Source organism: Vitis vinifera, chromosome 2 (assembly GCF_030704535.1).
Source record: "Vitis vinifera cultivar Pinot Noir 40024 chromosome 2, ASM3070453v1".
Lineage (NCBI taxonomy): Eukaryota > Viridiplantae > Streptophyta > Magnoliopsida > Vitales > Vitaceae > Vitis > Vitis vinifera.
In genome coordinates this window covers 177,824-197,581 of record NC_081806.1, presented here as the reverse complement: position 1 = coordinate 197,581, position 19,758 = coordinate 177,824, and the positions used below count along the sequence as shown (strand labels likewise).

General features: G+C 35.4%; 3 protein-coding genes across 4 annotated transcripts; 1 reads left to right on the top strand and 2 right to left on the bottom strand.

Annotated features, from left to right (window-relative positions):
- Positions 1-2,420: 2,420 nt before the first annotated feature.
- Positions 2,421-3,236, bottom strand: LOC100250191 (protein SPIRAL1-like 5). The gene is made up of 2 exons (XM_002278952.4): positions 2,881-3,236; positions 2,421-2,787 (listed from the first exon to the last, which is right to left on the bottom strand). Exons 1-2 carry the CDS (start codon positions 3,106-3,108, stop codon positions 2,713-2,715), a joined length of 303 nt encoding a protein of 100 aa, XP_002278988.1. The 5' UTR covers positions 3,109-3,236; the 3' UTR covers positions 2,421-2,712.
- Positions 3,237-12,290: 9,054 nt separating this feature from the next.
- Positions 12,291-14,276, top strand: BCH1 (beta-carotene hydroxylase). 2 transcript variants are annotated; one of them, NM_001281197.1, is given in 7 exon segments: positions 12,538-12,909; positions 13,016-13,075; positions 13,171-13,242; positions 13,357-13,491; positions 13,729-13,854; positions 13,964-14,020; positions 14,108-14,185. In NM_001281197.1, coding segments are annotated over 7 exon segments (900 nt in total).
- Positions 14,277-15,711: 1,435 nt separating this feature from the next.
- On the bottom strand, positions 15,712-18,425 carry LOC100251848 (uncharacterized). The gene is made up of 5 exons (XM_002273092.5): positions 18,029-18,425; positions 17,835-17,949; positions 17,656-17,737; positions 17,527-17,578; positions 15,712-17,365 (listed from the first exon to the last, which is right to left on the bottom strand). Exons 1-5 carry the CDS (start codon positions 18,383-18,385, stop codon positions 17,285-17,287), a joined length of 687 nt encoding a protein of 228 aa, XP_002273128.2. The 5' UTR covers positions 18,386-18,425; the 3' UTR covers positions 15,712-17,284.
- Between the last annotated feature and the right edge of the window lie 1,333 nt (positions 18,426-19,758).

Below are 19,758 nucleotides of genomic sequence, written 5' to 3'. Positions count from 1 at the left end.
CACTGAGAAACTGACCCATCCCAGTTCAAAAAAGCCAGCTTGAAGATTCTAATATATAAATGACCCAATACCAAAATAATTGGAGGCTGGGCATGTTTGATTGAATACCGCTAACATGAATAATCTTATGCCATTTCTCCTCACTTTGATATATCTTTTCTTACATGACTATCTTGGTATATTGTTCAAGTACCACTTTTATTTCATTAACTGGGAAAAATGTTATCCATGGCACTCTAACATGGTTTATTGATAAGAACCTCATCAACAGCCAAGAAAGGCATTCAACTTAACATCATTAGTTTTGAATGTGTGGTGAGATTTTACGGTCCGGGCATGCACCATTTTTGAAAAGATTCCTCTCTTGGGAAGTTGCAAACTTTCAGTATTCAAACCATTAATCAATGAGTATGGCCTCCTTGTCTATATATTTTCAGTCAACAGTATCAAGTTGGTTCCACTCAGTTTATACTGTTTTTCATTTATTTGTTCTGAAACGAGTTTGGTTCAATCAATTATAATATGCCTTGTAGGGTATTGAAAAGGAAAAAAACCCCACACCTAAAAGACAGCCCTAGACCCACCTGTTTATCACTAGTGAAGCATGCAGACCATGTAGACCCTTACCCTTAACCTACTTAAATCCAGTTCTAGTCCCACCAACCAAGGAAACATGCATACACTAAAAAATGGTCAGTAATGCCTGAAGTTTAAGCCTCAGATATGGGTTAAGAAGTTGCATCACAAACAAATCGACAAGGTAAAAGGCATCATGCTTTTCTTCCCCCAACTTTTGTAAGTCCACAGAAATCTTTCTCAATGACAATAACTGAAGGAAATTGGACACGTTGTTATCTGTCATACTCTTGATGAGGAGTACTAGAGAGTACAAGAGCCACTGTAAAAGTCTAATTGGACACTCCACAGAATCCCAAGCTTTAACAGTTCCATTTTTCAGTTTGATATAGATCCTGTAAGATTTCTGGATTGAAGAATGGCTGAAGCTACCTCCAGGTTGTAGGCATCTGGCTTTTATTTCAAGATAGCTTAAAAGGAAGACACATAACAATGACCTTGCAGGGTTAGAATGATCAACACCCTCCATGCATGTTATCCTTTAGGATTGTGGAAGTTTCTCACTTCTCTTTTTGATGGAATGTATTAATGCATGGTTTTCTAGCAGATTTATGCATGAATGAATTTCCAAGACAATCTTAACCGGGCTTTAGAGACTAAGTATATTTGCTTCTTAGTTTATGGATATTCTATGTGTTTCCTTCTTTTTGTAAGGAAGGTTACCTCTCTTGTTATACCAAGAAGCTTCCAACACAAGAATGAAAAAGCTTATACTAACAATTGCAATAAGTATTTCCTTTTTTGGTACACTGGTAAATTAAGCCAATGATTTTACAAGGTAGTTGCATTGATGAAGCATAAATGGATGTACTTCATATTTCCCTTTTATATATGTTATTTCAATTAAGCAGGATTTTGAGATGGTTATAACAGATGGATTAAGAATTGAAATGGTTAATTTGTGATGATGTATAGCTTAGCTGATCAGGAAGTACTAACTGAGTGAGAGATAATTAGGGAAAGATGTCTAAGATAGTATGAGTGTGTGTAAAGAAAGACCAATTCCTGAAGAATTAAAGAGCTGGGCATGATCTGATTCAAGTTGAAAGCCAAGGAAGACAAGAAGAAGAAGAAGAAAAAAGGGAACTGAAGTAGCCAAAATACAGGCGTTGAGCAAGAAAATATTTAACCAAGGATAAGTCTCATTGATTCAACATTGACATGCTGAAACTCCCCATCTCTCTTTAACAAAGAATAAGGAATTATTCCCATTTTTCACATAAAGTTCTTGAAAGAAACCCATCAATATTATGAAAATTGAGTCCACCAAGTTTGGAATATCAGGCATGCAATTATTGAATGGTCCATGAAATTATATCACAGGCAGTTAATATAACCATTCTATTGAAAGGGTGAAAGGAGATCAACATTAATAAACGTTCAGTTTCTTATCAATAATAAAACTAAGAACAAGCTCAGAAATATGCTCAACCAACTTAATCAGCAGCCAAAGAAATGAATAAAACCTACACATGGAAAGGGTAGCTAGGTTTTATGCTCCGGTGAATCACCGAGATCATATCTCATATTTATAATTAATTTCTTTAGTGAGAAACACAGAAGGGAAAAACATTAAAGTATCAAGTCTGGTCTAGAATAAGGGGTTTAGAAGGAGTGATCAAAATCAAACTAATTAAAATGGAAAGTTAAAAGAGACTCTAATGAACAGTACAGAAGGGGAAGGGGAAGGAGAAGTACCAGCTGCTAAGTTAATTGTTTTACTAGGTTTCCAATTTGTCTGCCTTGAAAATTCAACATAAACAAAAAAACATCAGAACCCATCATTGAAAGGAATCAACTAGAAAATTCACACACTGATAGGAGGAACTGCTTTCTTTACACGGTAAGACGTACAGATAGTAATCTCAAATAAAAAGCTTAAATTTTATTTTGAGATTCTAAATCTTTATAGGCATCTAAATGAAAATTACACAAACACAAGTTCTTTTTTATATGCTAGTAGAAAGCTTGCAAATCCAACACTTGGGAATTAAATCCCTTATTCCACTTGTTATCCAAACCCACAGTACAGTAATCATCCCTTCTTAAGGGTTGAGAATTCAGGAGGTTGTAGCATCACTTATCTCCAAACAAGTACCCAAGAGATGAATCTCCACCAGGAACTGATCTAACTTTTGTCGAAGGGCGATCCTGAAAAATAAAGTGGAAGATGAAAACTAGATACATATGGTAAAGTGCAATTGAATTTTGATCATTTGCTTCTCTAGTTTGTGAACTACTCACTGTAATGAAGTTTCCTGTATTCTGGCCTTGAGTTCTCTGATAGTTGTTGGAGCTGCTTTGTTTCTCGGCTGGTGGAGGCCGGTTTGGAGGCTTCTCTGGAATGGTATCTATACCATAAGGTGGCAGTTGAATCGTTGGTGAAACTGGGGGCTCGCTTGGCTGCTCATCGGACCCGAAAAGGTATCCCAATGAACTCTGCCCACCGCCATAGCTACCTCCCCGACTCATAGCTGCCTAGAACATGTATTAGGGATAGGGCAGAAGGGATGAGACCTCAAATATATAGCAGTAGAGGAAATGTATGTGCGTATTAGATCATGGAGATACAGTATGCCCAATTGACATCCACATCCTCATCCTCATTAATTATTGAACAGTTTTGACAACTTGTAGCAGTGGTTGCATTTCAATTCTCATACTAGAGAGGAACATTGATCCGAATGGTCATGCAAATGAAGAGAAATTATGACTCCATCCTTTGTAACAAACAGCTAACAACAATTTACCCTAGCTAGTTACTCATCTTTGGCCATGTATCCAGCAATGTCTTTATGGTTGTTCGCCTGCATCATTTACCATTAGATTAATATTTGTCCGAGGGGTTTGTTCAGAAACATTAATCTAAGGACATACTTCCATATACTGCCCAGTACAATGATCTCAATTATGTATGGTGCTATTATAGTTTCAATGGATATTTGTGTCCAACCTCCAGGTTTTGTTTTCTGACTTCTTCCCAAGAGCTGATAAAAATAATCCCAAAGGCAGGAAAATGTTCAAGCAAAATGCAATTAGAAGTCATTCATTCCTGAAAGTTTCTGCAAAGCTAGCCTTGTTATGGAAGCTGGACTAGTTTCCTTAAGAAGCTTAATTTCTAAGTAAAACCAAATGATAAGGATCTTGTATCACACATGATTAGAAGTTCCATCAAATTCTATGTCCAGTCTGAAAAGGAAAGCCAGTACATATCAAGAAATATAACATCACTCACTGTCATTACTATCTTATTTGAAGAAATCAATGCTTGACATGACTCTATGGAGGAATATATATATATCCACAAACACACATTCATATAAATATATACATGTTCCATATTTGTTCCTGTATCTCGTCTGAAGATACTTACTGATACAACATCTTAGCAAGAATGACTAGAGAACTGTGGCTTCAATTCATAAGTATGAGCCAAGAGTTGGTTCAACGTCATGATCATGTAGGGCTCAAATCAACCAAATGAGAGCGATATATACCTTGGTTTGGAATGAGTGGTATTCATCAATTCCATATCGGTGCATGACAGACTGACAGGCAACCCAATACCTGGTTAACCCACATATAATTGCTTGAGGGCCTGCCTTTTGGCTAGAGGACAGGATTAATTCATCGATCATGCAAACGCAAAATCTTTACAAATATACATACATAAAAGGGAATGATAGCACTCAGTGAAAGGAACAACATAAAAAAATATTCCATTTGGGTGCACTGTAAGAGATGATATAACAGTCATCGATTAGCTTAAGCTAGCTTATGTGACTTTTAGGTCTAGCCCCATATTATTTTAATGGTAAAGAAGATAATTAAATAGGGTTAAATCAAGATAATGGATGGACTTTAATAGGAAATGAAAAGAGAGAAATAATGGCTTGGCTGGCCTAGTGTTTGCAATTGGACCCCTCAATGATTTGTATTCCTCACAAAAAAGTAAAAGAGGAAGAAACTCAACTAGCTTTTTCAGATTGACACCGCCCGGTTGGAAGGGAGCTTGTAGGCCAAGGGAATCCCATTAACTACTAACTAATTAATGCAAATTGCCTGGCTATCTGCATATTATTCCCAAAAATTGATCTACTTTCAGAGCATTTGAAGCTAGCTCTTCAAAGGCATCATATCTGGTTTCTAAAAATGATATATAATGGTAGTTAGTTCATAGTTGTAAAGTTTAAGCTCCTAATGCAGATTATTTTTAATCTTGGATTCCGGAAAGTCCGGCAACAGCGAACGAACTAGATATATATGTATATGTATATGGGTAGGTCTAGTCAGTAAGCTCTAATGTTTGAACCTTTTCATGAAGCAATCAATTATTTATGTTGATGAGGAGAGGACAATGAAAAAACTTCACCTGAAGCTTGAAATGATTGTGATTCATAAACAGTAGTCCTTCAACACAGACAAAAACTATCCAACCTAGCTTCATGGCATTAGTATATGCGCCTGTGTCCTGAAATTTAGGCTTATCTGCATATTATATATATATATATATATATATATATAGGCTTTTCAGAACCCCAAGATTCGTACCCACCATATATACAAATAATGCATTCCACCTGAAAATGTTGTGTTGTACTTCATTGTAACTGTATGCATGTAAATCTCCAGCTGAAAACTAGAAATATGTAGTATATATGCAGCAATTCCTCCATATATCAATTCACTTGGTTTTAATTGTGTGGATGAGAGGAATGAGAGGAAAAGGAAGAACCAGATGGCAAGCATGTCAGCAAAAGGAGACATAGCAATGTCTAAAAGACGAATCTCAAATTCGTTTTGTGCTAGTGGGGTGGCACTTTGTCAGATTAATTCAACTGCAAAATGACAGCAAGGCTCTATCCAATCATTCTTTCCTTGAAAATTTGCCAACAAATTTTAGTAGGTGGTTGTTGTGTCCAGTCATCTCAATCAAAAAACTTAAGAGTGACAAACCAGAAGATAGGGATTAATATTAAGGGCTCTCATCATGCTTTAGCTAGGGTTTTTCTTTCCTGACTACCAAACGCCAGGGGCTCCAACCTCCCGTTAATTGGTTTGGATCATAAGGTTGAGAGGAGCAAATGAGGCTGATGCAATTGTTGAGATCATCTAAGTCATAATACAATATTAATTTTTCAGTGATAGCAACAAACCCATCTGTACTATTTTATGACCCGTCCAGCCAAGTCATGGTCAATTCAATCAAGTCATGGCCATCTCAATCAATCAAGTCATGACCAAGTTGCAGTGTAGTGCCGGGTCTATACCAAGCTACACTCAAACTTTGTAAATATGAAATTGATTAATCACTGTATATATAAACGTTTGTCCAATAAGTTAGCACTCATGGGTGAATATAGAATAAAATTACCCAAATTAAACTTGTAAGATAATAGGAAAAATAAATATAATCAATAATCAAAAATCAAAATAATAAGAAGAAACAAGTAAGAGATATAAGAAATTTTAACATACAAAACCTTAGTTCACACTAACTGTAAAAATAAAAAACCATGAGATTTAAACGTTTAATTTACTATTCATAATTTTGATATCAAAATAAATAGTTTTACTTGATCATTTTACTCTAAAGACTTACTCTTTAATATCTATACTTTGACCCACGAGACAACACCACCAATACTTTAGTGGATTCCTCTCAACTTTTAAGGAGATGTCGATCATTCTAATAACATTGTAATTCAATCCTATAAATCTTTTATTAAAAGATTGGGAATGATAGGACAAGTTAGTTAATTCTCTTAAAGTGTTCAATCCTAAATGGGTTAAGAGAGAGGTTTATATAGACTTATAGACCTATAAGCTCGGGGAATAAATATTTGGAATGTATAAAAAATAATACTCATGATTTTTTCAAAAACGAATTCTCGCATATTCTAATAGATTTTAGATGACTGCTCAAGCATCCTTAATCATCGCTCAAGTGCCTTTGAGTGGTTTAACACTTGAGCGCTAGTTCCACAACTCGAGTGCCCATTTTTTTTTCCCAAAACATTAATTAATTCAAGTAATTTTAGTTTATAGAAAAACATTCATCCACTTTAACCCTTCAATTATCTAATTCATCATTAAACAAACTTTTTTAGACTTATTTATGACTTTTCAATTAAACCAATAATAAAATGAAGAGTAAGTTATTATTTAAAAAGTTTTATCAACCAAGATGAATAGAAATAAAATTATCTATAAATGTAAACAAGACTCAATATTCTAATAATATATATTTCAAATAGTAGAATGTTGAATTCCCTAGTAATTTATATATCTATTTGTTATCTAATTAGTTAAAGTGGGCAAACTCATGAGATAAGAGGCCACTATACAATAAGATGTTCATATGTGAATACGGGTCTTGATATTCTTACCAATATTAAACCCCTATCACTATGGGCTCGTCTTTTCCCACCCGTCATCGATTAAAGCATTAATATCCTCTTTGTCTCCTTATTTATTTTAGTGTTTTGTGAAGCTTTTAAATAGTGGGAATACTGTGTTAGTTCTTATAACCATAAAATCTCAGTAGCAACATCACAAGGGCATTATCAGAGTTTTTGGTTTCACATAAACTTCAAATCTATGTCCAAGAGTCAAGCACATTTTTGCCGAACATTCTTTCCTTTTTTTTGGGAAATATGAACTAATAGAATTGTATTATGATTTTAAATATATTTGCATACAATTATTTAATTATTATTAACATCATCTTCATTACTATAATTTATACATGAAAAATATTATGAATAAACGTGGAAGCATATATAGGAAAATATCTTATATATATATATATATATATATATATATATATATATATATATATTATTATGCAAAATTTGATTTAAAGTATTTTACTTAATATATGTAGCACAAGAGATAATCTTATAAGTGTTGAACTTTGTTTGAGACATCTTCATTACGAGATTAAACATTTGTGCCCTTAGTGAATATGAGTCAAGTTAAAGTTCAAGTCCGTCCTAAAACACATCAAGGTCCAAGTTCAGCTTAAGACATTCCATGGTCTAAGCTTAGACTCTAGATATATCAAAGTTTAAGCTTAAACCCAAGACCTTTAAGTTCCTTTTCAAAAGAATTAAATGATTAGATTGAGATCGTAACTTATTCCTTAAAATAATCAAATTTTAATTTAATCACATATTTTTTTAAAATAAAAAATTATGTATATAATTGCATTGAGCTGAAGAAGTTACTCCCAAACTAATATTCTCACTATGTTTATGTTTCGAGTCATGCAATGATTGCTCTTTGTCTCTTTTTTGGATTAGCAACTAGACATAAGAATTGAGTATGCAGGATCCCATACTCCATACTGAGCCTATGTGAGATCTCAATATGATGCTCGAGTCATGAGTGAGGTGTGATTAGTTGAATTTGGGGCATATCGACAATCAAATATGCTAGTTGATAGAAATAAGTAGTATCGATACAATTAATCTATGTTACAATATATTCATGAGTGAGATTAGAAGTAGCAGAACTTTGAATTTTGTTTTTCTAGAGAAATTGAAGATGGTTGTTGAGATGTGAGTAGTTGAATTTGGGTCATACATAGACTTTTTAGAATGAACTATATTAGTCTATGTAAGGTTTGATATAGTGTTCTTGGTTCCTTATAGGCTCTGGTAACATGATTGATTAGCAAGCAGAAGTCCAGATGACACATGGATGAATGAGAGAGATGTATCCTTGTGTGCATTATGGGGGAGTGGAAAATGATTCAACATTAATCCAAAATGTCATCAATACGATACTGACTTTGAAGCATTCATGTACGAGTTTTCACTGTTTACTACATCGAATTCCAATGCATGCACAGATACACAAAACCTTGTTTGAATTATTAGAGCAAAACAAAATGAATTCAAAGTTGGGTTGAAGGGCCAATCTCCGTCTGACCCGAGGAAACCTTTGCACGCCTCACATGTATGGAAAACATTACTTCAACCGAGTGTACATTATATTCTACTGAACTGCAATATATATATATATATACAAAACCTTGTTTGAATTGTTAGAGGAGAACAAAATGAATTCAAAGTTGGATTGAATGGCCAATCTCCGTCTGGCCCGAGGAAACCTTTGCACGCCTCACATGTATGGAAAACATTACTTCAACCGAGTGTACATTATATTCTGCTGAACTGCAATATATATATGAGTTCTACTTCTATCAGTGTGCACCCTCTTTTTTGGACATACATAGGAGAAAGTTAAAGTATTGGGACCCACAACTCAAGGGCACCTCATCCCGGAGCAACTTTCATGTTGACAACCTACGAACATTAGATGTTCCCTATGGATTATGGAATCTGAATTTACCATGTGTAAATATTTCAATTCGAATTCTGTTTTCCCTTTTGTAATAAAGACATGGAAAATGTTGGGTAATGATTGGGAATCAGATGCAACATATGATGCAGGCTATTAAATTATATGATCACATTTGAACTGTTAAAGAAGGGTACAAATAAAATAAATAAATAAATATATTTTATAATATGAACAGTATATAAATAAATAAAATATATTTTATAATATGAACAGTATATAAATATAATTTTTCTGATTAGACACATTGTATGAATGTCTTTAATTTTATAAATATTTAAAAGTGAGCTCTCGAAAACTCATTTTGAAGAGGTTTTTGTTTCGTCACGTCTTTTCAAATCCTTTTCCTAAGTAAATTTCTTTCATTTCAAACACTCCATTTAAGAATTTCAAAGAATTATTTTCTTTTCCTTCTAAACCCCTTCCTCCATTTCAAACCAAGTGTTAGGATATTATCTTACAGGCCTAGCCCTGGAATACATCTCATATGGGCTTAACATAATAATAAGCCCAATGACTATCCACGGGCCTCCATCAAACAGCGCGAGAACTAATTGGCATTTCTCTTAACCTCTGAGTGTAGGCCCATAAACGGTAGAGACTGGGCCATAGAGAAGCCAATGGCCTAGCCCTCCGGTGCAGTATGCAAAAATTGTACCTAGTGGATATTCTATGTTGTGTTTGACATCCAAATTAATTAGAACCCGTTTGGATGTGATTATGATTAAAGTATTTTTAGTTTGTAGCGCTTTTATTCGTAGCACTTGATGTTTGGATATTAAAAAAATAAAATGTTTTGATAGTCTTTTTGGCAATAAGTTATATAACAAAAAAAAAAAAAAAAGTAATTTTCTACCAAGTAATTATTAATGAATCAAAAAAGTGATTTTCAAGTAATTATCAGCGAACCATAAAAGTGATTTTCAAGTCTTTGTCACACCTAATTGAAGGAAACACCTCTCACCTCTCACATTCTCAGAACTCCCAAATGGGTTCTAATGCTTAGAAGAAAAGTGGAAGAAAAAATATTGAGACATAAAATAAAAATAGATTTAAATTTAATAATTTCTTTAATATTCTTTTTTACATTTATTTTTCGTCTTTTTTTTCTTTTTTATAAAGAGGTATTCTCAATAATTCAAATAAAAGGATTTGAATTCCCTTTACTTTTTTCTTTTCTTTACCCTATTTCGTTCTTGAAAAATTTGAGAGAAAATATTAAAAAAATAAAAAATAAAAAATAGATTTAAGTTTAATTAATTATTTATATATACTATTTCAAACTTATTTAACTTATTTTTATTTGTTTATAGAAAAAATTAAATGATTTAAAAATATAAATTCTTAATTAATTTTTATTCTTTCATATTTTTCATGCTAAATCAAATATGAGAGGATATTCTTTTACATTTTCTTGAAATCAAACATAACATAACTTTAGTATTTTACATCATCTAAGAAAATCACTAAATTTTGAAGTGTTAATGTTGACCTTAAAACGAAAAAACTAGGTTTTGAAGTGCTAATATTGAGAGTGACTCGACTGAGAATGAGAGGGGAATGGCACTTTTTGTCTTGATAAAAAATTTTATAGAATGAATGAGTGAAATCTTTGGCGCATAAGGTTGTGTTTAGTATTATCATAAAAAGGTCCCGGCATTATACCAAATTCTTAATAGAGACCGCATATCCTTATCAATGGTTTCCACAAGGCAACTGATTATTGGTTGTGCTGACCTTACCTTCTAATACCTTCCTTTAAGCTTAAAAACAAAGTCATACTTAATTTTGACACTTTACCCATAGCAGAAAATAGCCTTTATCAATGAATGTGCTTAGAAGGCTTTATTAGTAGAATATGCATGGAAAATGAAGATTATACATGTTGTTGTTGGTTTTCAACCAATATGGTATCGATTATCAAATCGGTGACCTGATAAGACGATCAACTAATAGAAGAGATGTACACAAACTGTATCAAAACTAATCCTTAACTTTGGTATGAGAGTTAATTTATTTGATCTCGTAAGGATCTGTTTATCCTTACAGTTTTTTAGAATATGAAAATAGTGTGTGTGTTAATTAAATATATTCATTCTTATTATATATATACATATATGGTCAGTGACTAAAAGAGATCTACAAAAACAACATGGTTTTGAATACTGCTTTTATGGAGAACCTGATCAGTTAAGCACTTTGGTCGTTGATGACGAGAGAAAGATAATGGCACTACCATCACCGTCACCATCACCACCACCACCACCACCACCACTCCTCCTAAAAATTAGACAAGTGTCCAAGTGTCCAAGTGCAATGCAAAATGGGGTGTGTTGTGTTGTTACGTACGCGTATATATTAAAGGGGTGATGGTTGGACTGTTGGTGTGACCAAAAAATCACTTGGCTTTTCATGGAGAGTGGCCCTCAAGGCTCAAACAAAAGACATGGAGACGTGTGGCAACTCATGACCCCGTAATGGAAAACCCACCCTTTCCCTCCACTCTCTCGTGTCAGCGTGTGCCACCGTCCATCCACTCTCCCTCTCTTCTCAACCCTCTTTTCTTTCCCATTTACATCCGACCCTTTTTGGCTTTCTTCTTACCAACCCAGTCTACCCCGTCCACTTCTATTTGGTCCATGAAAATATCTGTTTTATTTTCTGATATTTTTATCAAATTTCCATGATTTTGGATATCAATATATCCCAAAATGGAATTGATATTTCGTTGATATTCAATTATCCTACTTCACTAAGGACATGTATAATTTTGAGTATAGCATTAAAAACAACAATCATACTCATGATAAACCAGGAGACAAAAATCAAAATACTCATTTTACACTACTACTATGTCATATTTAATGTTACGTTTTTAAAAAAATTAAATAAATTTTGACTCCATTAAATTCATTTTAATATATAAATTAAATAATTTTTTAATTATATTTTGATGATAAATCAAATATCATCAACTTAAGATTATAATTGCGTCCAAAATCCTATTTCTTATTTTCCATGATATTCCCACCCAATACATGTTTACCAAACTGTGGCCCCATGAATGGGTTTGAAACCAAAATATTCTTTGAATTGGATCACTAACCTAACATATTAGAATGAAAGTAGGCTCATGGCCACTACGAACTGTTGCTTCTACGGCTTCTAATTGTCATTATCAGTTTCGACTTTCAAATCGAAACTCATGGACAAAAGGAACGTACAAAAAAAAGAAAAACGAAAAATGGCATTGTCAAAGGTAGAAGACAACCTTTGAAACGTCTGCTACAGGGGCCAACTAGCCCGGGCGCAGTGGCATTCTCGTAGATTTGTGTCATGTCAGGGGCATTTGACCTATGGTTTTGTAGAAACTGGGATTTATTCGTCTGTGTCCCCATGCATCTCACCTTGTTTTGAGTCCATTTCAAGTCTTCTCAAAGCTCGTTTCGAGTTGAATCTCTCTTTCTTTAATAGATGTTTCTCATTTCCCAAGCTTAGAGTTCATTGAAGTCTCCTTGAGCGCAAAATCACTATATGGCGACAGGAATTTCGGCTTCTTTAAACTCCATGTCGTGCCGTTTGGGCCGGAATAGTTTCACAGCCACCGGACCCAGCTCGGTGATAAGTTTGTCGTCTTTCTTAACTCCGGTGACCCACTTGAAGGGGAATATTTTTCCTCTGCAGAGAAGGAGGAGCTTGAAGGTGTGCTTGGTCCTGGAGAAGAAAATTGAAGATGGTATTGAAATTGAGGACGACAGTCCGGAAAGCTCGAACAGGGCCTCTGAGAGACTAGCGAGGAAGAAAGCGGAAAGATACACTTATCTTGTTGCTGCTATGATGTCTAGCCTCGGCATCACTTCAATGGCTATCGTTGCTGTCTACTACAGATTTTCTTGGCAAATGGAGGTGCTTCTTTTTTCTCACCTCATTCGATTTACCGTTCGGAGTTGTTTGTTTTAGTTTCTTTTTTATTTTTTTCTTGAACTTGGTTTCCATTACTTGCCATGGACAGGGTGGAGAAATCCCAGTTCTGGAAATGTTGGGTACATTTGCTCTTTCTGTGGGAGCTGCTGTAAGTTAGCTAACGCTATAAGCTTTCATGTATTAACTGCTGAAAAATCCTTGAAGAAAGATGATGAATCTCAAGTGGGTGCTGTTGATTATCAGGTGGGGATGGAGTTTTGGGCGCGGTGGGCTCACAAAGCGCTCTGGCATGCTTCACTGTGGCATATGCACGAGGTATGTTGCCCTCATCACTCCACAGTTTCTCATTCAAAAAAAGTGTACACTTAATTGTTATCGTTAAGACTGAATTTGGCTGCCTTTCTTCTTCATGTATATATATATCTGCAGTCTCACCATCGACCCAGAGAAGGTCCTTTCGAGCTCAACGATGTGTTTGCCATCATCAATGCCGTCCCGGCAATATCTCTGCTCTCCTATGGCCTCTTCAACAAAGGCCTCGTCCCAGGTCTCTGTTTCGGAGCTGTGAGTCCCTGTCCAAACCAAAAAACATCACCACTTAACCGACGTTCTTTTGTCCCGAGAAAGTGAAACCGGGACTTTTTCTTATCCAATTTACATCGCCACGTCAGTAAAAATCTGAAAGAGAATTGCAGGTTGCATTACGTGGCGTGGTGTTGATGGAGAGAAGAAAGATCGTGGGAATCTGTTTTTACATTTTGGCATGTTTCTAATTTTAGTTTTATTTATTTATTTTCGCAGGGACTAGGAATAACAGTGTTTGGCATGGCCTACATGTTTGTCCACGACGGCCTTGTCCACCGTCGATTCCCTGTCGGACCCATCGCCAACGTCCCTTATCTACGAAAAGTAGCTTCGGCCCACCAAGTAAATCATACACCCCACCTACAAGCTGAAACCAAAATTCTCAATTTATATCACTATTTATCAATTATCAGGAAATATTCATATGTAATTTCTTGTATGTGGATTGCAGCTTCATCACTCTGACAAATTTAATGGAGTTCCATACGGGCTGTTCTTGGGACCCATGGTCAGTGCCTTTTTCTTTTTGAATTTAGCCCCCACAAGCCCCCGGGCCCACCATGAATATATCTATGTTTTGTCATTTGGGTTGCAGGAGCTGGAAGAGGTGGGAGGCATGGAAGAGTTGGAAAAGGAGATCAATAGAAGAATTAAATCATCTGACTCTTCATGAATCATGAATCATGACAGCCATTTTGTAAATATGGAATATGACATCAATCAGTATGCAGTCTTATACAAATGAGAAAAAAGCTTTTCTTTTCTTTTCTTGTTTGATTCTGCACGTGTTGGGAGGGATTCGATCCTTAAATTGCGGACAATAATTCCATAAGCTCGGCTGGGAGTCTCCATCTTCCCTCATTCAATACAAGTTAACTTATTTTAGATATAATATGTTTCTCTAATTTTAAATCCTATCAAGGTACTCCACGCCTCCGATTCCATCAAAACAGACCAATATTGTAAGATTTTCTGATTATTTTTATAGACTTGATTATTATAATAATAATCCATTTTTAAGTATACTTAGATTAAAATGATCATCTGAATCCATTTTAATTAATTTTGATGTATTTTAGTTTTTAAATCACTATCAAGTGTAAACCCAACTCTTTGACTCTCCTATTTCGTGTTCTTCTTTTTTGTAATCGATGATAAAGTAATTTACAAATCCAGCCCTTGAGACTTGACCTGAATATAATGGAATGGAATCATTGGAATACAAAGGAAAAAGGCAGTGGAGGATGCGTAATGGCTTTCGTCAGTAAGCACAAAAGCAGAGGTGAGAGAGCCCAAATTTGTTAATAAAAGCTGGGCAGGGCTTCCATGGAGGGAGCAGCTGGCTTGATTTAGCTTTATTGGTATTCTTTGATTTTGCATTACCACTACATAAAAAAATAAAAAAATGAGAGGAAAATCAGAAACAATAATAATAATAATAAATGAATAAAGGTTGGGGAAATGGGTACGTAAAGGGATTGAGAAACGTGTAAGCAAAAGAAAAGCAGTGAAGGGCCACGCGTCCATGCGTGGCAGCAGGGGGGCCTCCCACCACCGCCCACGCTTTGTGTGTCGGAGGCCGGAGAGTATCTCCGATAAAAGTGTTTGGTAAGCGCGATAAAGCCTGCTGTCCTGTCCCTATCAAATACTTCCACGTAACCAGTCATATAATATACACTCACTCGGGTCGGGCGACCCGAACCATCAACTTTACATCTCTGATCTCTCCACCAGAGCTCACATTTTTCGGCGAAGCCCACATGAACAGTCGTCAGCTGTGGGCGAGGGCTCGGCTCTCTCATCCCTTCACGTGTCGTTGAATGAAGTTCTATAGGTTTTTTATTTATTTATTTTTGTTACTTGTAAGTAATCCCAAACCTTTAAATATAATATTAAGTGGATCCATGCGTATGAAATAATTTATTTACTTTAAAAAAAGTTTTAGTTTTAACTTTGATAAAACGCTTTTAATTTTAGTATTTTATATTCATATATAAGATATTATTTTCAAAACATTTGCCCAGTTTGCAAGCATAACAAATGGTTTCCCTAATAATAATAATAAGACGTCATGGGTTGGTGGCCCAAGTTTGGCCCATGAGACCCATAACTGTGTGTGAGCCTCCACCAAGCCCATTGAATAAGGAAATTGGGTCAATTGGGCCGTCAAGCATGTACCCGAAAGCTCCCGAACCTTCGCCACCACCCTAGACATCACTCGTGGCTCCCAACGCTGGTTTCCCTCTTTGGTTTGCTGCCGACGAACAATCGCAGGTGAGAACACTATTCTCATATTCTTCCAAATTCTTACTAGTCTTGTTTTCTATAGTCATTTGAGTCCCCAATGCTCTGTTTGATCGCTGAGAAAATTTAACAAAACAAAATTGAAGAGTAAAAGGATTCCACGATTCTTCGTTCTCTTTTATTTTATTAGTTTTCCCGGTAACCAAACGGAAGACGATGGAGATGAATCTAGTGTTGGAGAAAAACCTTAACTTTGACGTTTAGGGTGATTCGGAGAAAGAGTTTTTACTTTCATGTTCGTGTTCAATAATTTAATGCAGTTTCACGATTTAAAATTATTACTTAGAAATCAAGTGATGCTCATTTCGCTGAATTTGAAAACACACGGTACTTAGCTGGATTCTGTATCGTTTCTTTTCAGTCTTAGGAGATTTGTAATTTCAAAGCATGTTATCAATTTCAAGATCATTAGTAGTCATTGTTCACTGAAACCGGAAATTTTACAATTTGATTTCTGACAGAATCTCCTGAGGATAAGGTAAGATGCCATTTCTGTCATTTCCCTGATCATTTCTTTAGAAATAAACGATGGAAAGAGACAGCAGTGTGCTCTAAGTTCTTGTAGTCGTTACTACACTTGTCCATTTGGGGAAAAAAAAATTCCTTTCTTTTTCTCCACCATTTGGGAATTTCCTTATTCTTTCTTTTTATTTCGCTGGAATGGAGTGTGCAGATGGAAAGGATCTGAAAAACTGCCTCAACAATCTTTAGTGAATATGCTTACCTTTGTTTCATTTCCTACTGCAGGACTGCTAATTTCTTAGCATATAACTCTTATTCTATAAGAAGAAGAAACAAGTAGGATCTACATGCGAGGAACAGCTGCATTATTGCCTGCAAAGAACAAATTAAAACAAATCTATCCTCCCAAAGGAACATGGGGTAATGTCCATTCTTTGATGCCTACAATTTTTTATTGTTCAATGACATATTTACTCAACAATATTGGCATAAACTTTCCAGGTAGTGCGTCTACCTCAACACTGAAAAGAGAAGGAAATAATGATTTTCGGGAACAAGGGACAATTACAAATGAGAAGATTGATCCTATTGTTGCCTTCAGCAAGCCTCCACCCCTCCCACCTGTGCTTGGACCTTTAGTTGCTCTCTCATTGTTAGAAGCATGGTGGAGTCGGGATAGCAATGATGATTGACAGGTTATGTGAATTGTGAAGTCCCTTCCTCTACTTAGAGTATTGGATTTTGAATGGACTGTTATTAATGCCCTCTATTTGAAGAAAATCTTTAAAATATGGTGAATAATGTTGAATGCAAAGGCAAACAATCGAGCCCGAAATTTCCATAGGTTGATGCATAATGCAAGAAGTGGGTTAATAAAAGGCCGCAAAAATGTATTGTAAATCTTGAGTAATATCTTTAGTATAGCTTCAGGACTCTTTAGAAACCCTGCAGGTGACAGATATGTTACATTATCTCATTATGCTGTATATTTGATGAACTATAGTTTTTAAATGTTAATAGAAGCCAACTTACTCTCTGTAGCCTTTGGGAAATCATCAAATAGTGTAGTCACTATCTTCAGCAGAGTCTGAGATTCTCAATGAGAAACCACATCGAAAACAAAATCAAAGGATCAAAAACATGGATGGATATCATAATCAATACTTTCTTGATTGCACATTCATTGAAATAGCTTTTCTACTGTGAATTTTTTTTCCCCAAGTTTTTAGTGGTAGATGACAACATTACCAGCGCAAAGGGTCCTGGTTTGATTGGTGATTCGATCACAATTTTCGCTTCCCTGCATATGATTGCGATCAGTCATGTACTCATCCTTTTTAAGTGAAGTTAGTAGATCAAAAGTTTGCATGCCGGTACTTTATAATTAGACTTTTGCCTTCTTCTGCACATTCATAGAAGCTGCATCCTCTTGTGAATGGAATCTGCTTTCCTTGCCATTCTGCAATCATAAACCCGAAATTTTGTTAGGTTTGCCTGTCAATAGTTTACTATTTTTCTATGAAACAAGAGTCATCTTCAAATGAAGATGGGATTACCTAAATGCCAGTCTATTGCAGCTGTAAGACCATCTCCTTCACAAACATGAAGTATCCTGAACTTCACATTTTTTCCCATGACTGCAGTAAGTTCTTCAAAAAAACGCAGAACCTCCTGCACTTAGATCAGGGACAGTTTGAGCTGCAAAAGGGGAAAATATTATATGAATTTAGGGCAGAAAAAAGGAGAGGACCTTTTTCCCTTTGAATGGTTGGGGAAACGATAAGTCATTGAAGCAGCAGTCATCTGACACGAGCTTCGCTAGTTGCTTCAAGTTCTTGTCATTGATACAGGTGTAGAATAGTTCAATTGTTTCTGATGGAAAGGGGCCACTTGATCCGAAATAGGAATTGCTTCTCCTCTGCACAGCCAAATAGAGGCCACGAAATTTTGTTTTATTTTTTTTCATGCTTTTTATAGAGATGCCCTGCTGCATTGTCATCGCTCTATTCTGCTTAAGCTGACATGCTGTTTTCATGGGCAAGGAGCTGAGGGCAAGTCCTGCAATGGGTCTGGGTGTTTGCCCTGAAACTCGAATAGGAGCAGCCATCTTCTAGGTAGCAGGCAAAGCTGGGATTGGGGCCTAAAAAAACAAGGAGGGCTATGCAATGCAATGCAATGCAATGGAGGAAGGTATAAAAGGGGCATGTCTTCTGCCTTGGTAATGGAAACAAAGAATCAAATTATAGGCCTCCTCACTTCCCTTTGGCATGGTTTCTGCCTTGGGAGGAAATCCAGGAATCACTGGTTTGGCTCCAGGTCTCCATAATTTGTTCCATTTTCAAGTGGTTGTGATGATAGAAATATAGAATATCCCACAAGTCCAGGCATTGAATTTGTTATACATTGTGCTACTACGTGGTGTTCATTTTTTTATTTTTTATTTTTTGAAAAAAATAAAATAAAAATAAAAACGGGGGACCAAGAACCCAAAACTTGAAAGATTACCATCTTTTTGGGTTGTGGTCACGGCAGCTGACTCTCCTTCCATAGAAACCCATTAGAGACGTTAACAGTTTTGAACCATGTGTTGCACCTGAATGCAACCAGTTGTCTCAGTTAGGGGCTGGTAATAATTGTTAAACTGACGAATGAACCAAATTGAATCAAGTTAATTGCTTCTTTCAAAATTTAAAATTTTGACGAATCCAACGAAAATTCAAATTGGATAATACTACATTAAGTCAAAACTTTCAAAATTTTAATATTTATCAAGTCATTTCAAGAAAAAAAAAATTGAAAATTTCAGTTTGATTTATGGATTATAAACATTCTTAAATCAATGAAAACGGAGGATTCGAGTATACCTCAATTTTTTAAAATCCCCAGCCTAACTTGCTATGCCTCACTATGACACCTTGAGTGTGATTTGCATCATCATCATACATCATACCACTGAATGTTTTTTATTGGATTTGGATTATTACAAATATCTATGAAGTTCTATGTGAAAGATTTGTATCATCACATGAATATTGTTCATGTGACATTTTAGGTTGGATTATTTTTAGATTAAATTATTATACTTTTGAGCTGTATGCTATGTAATTTATATTTAGTTATTTAATATTAAAACAAGTTTTTGAATCCAAACCGAATGAGCTGAACCAAACCAAAGCGAACCAACTTTAAGTTGGGATGGTTTGGGTTGGTAAATAAATGGATCCCACTCGGTTCCAGTTTAATTAGAACTGATCGATTGACCAACCAAAACTGATCAACTCGATTCCATTCTCGGGTTGGTTAAAATCAGAACCATGCCTACCCTGGCCTGATTACTCTCTTTGGTGTGTGTGTCATTCTTGCAGTTTTCCAGGTCTGAAATCAATCTGATTTTGGGCTTCTTCTCCGTATATCGGATAAGTTCACTAAAATAATAGCCTCCCTTATTAGCTGCCTTCCCCTTGTTTTTCCCAAACTGGG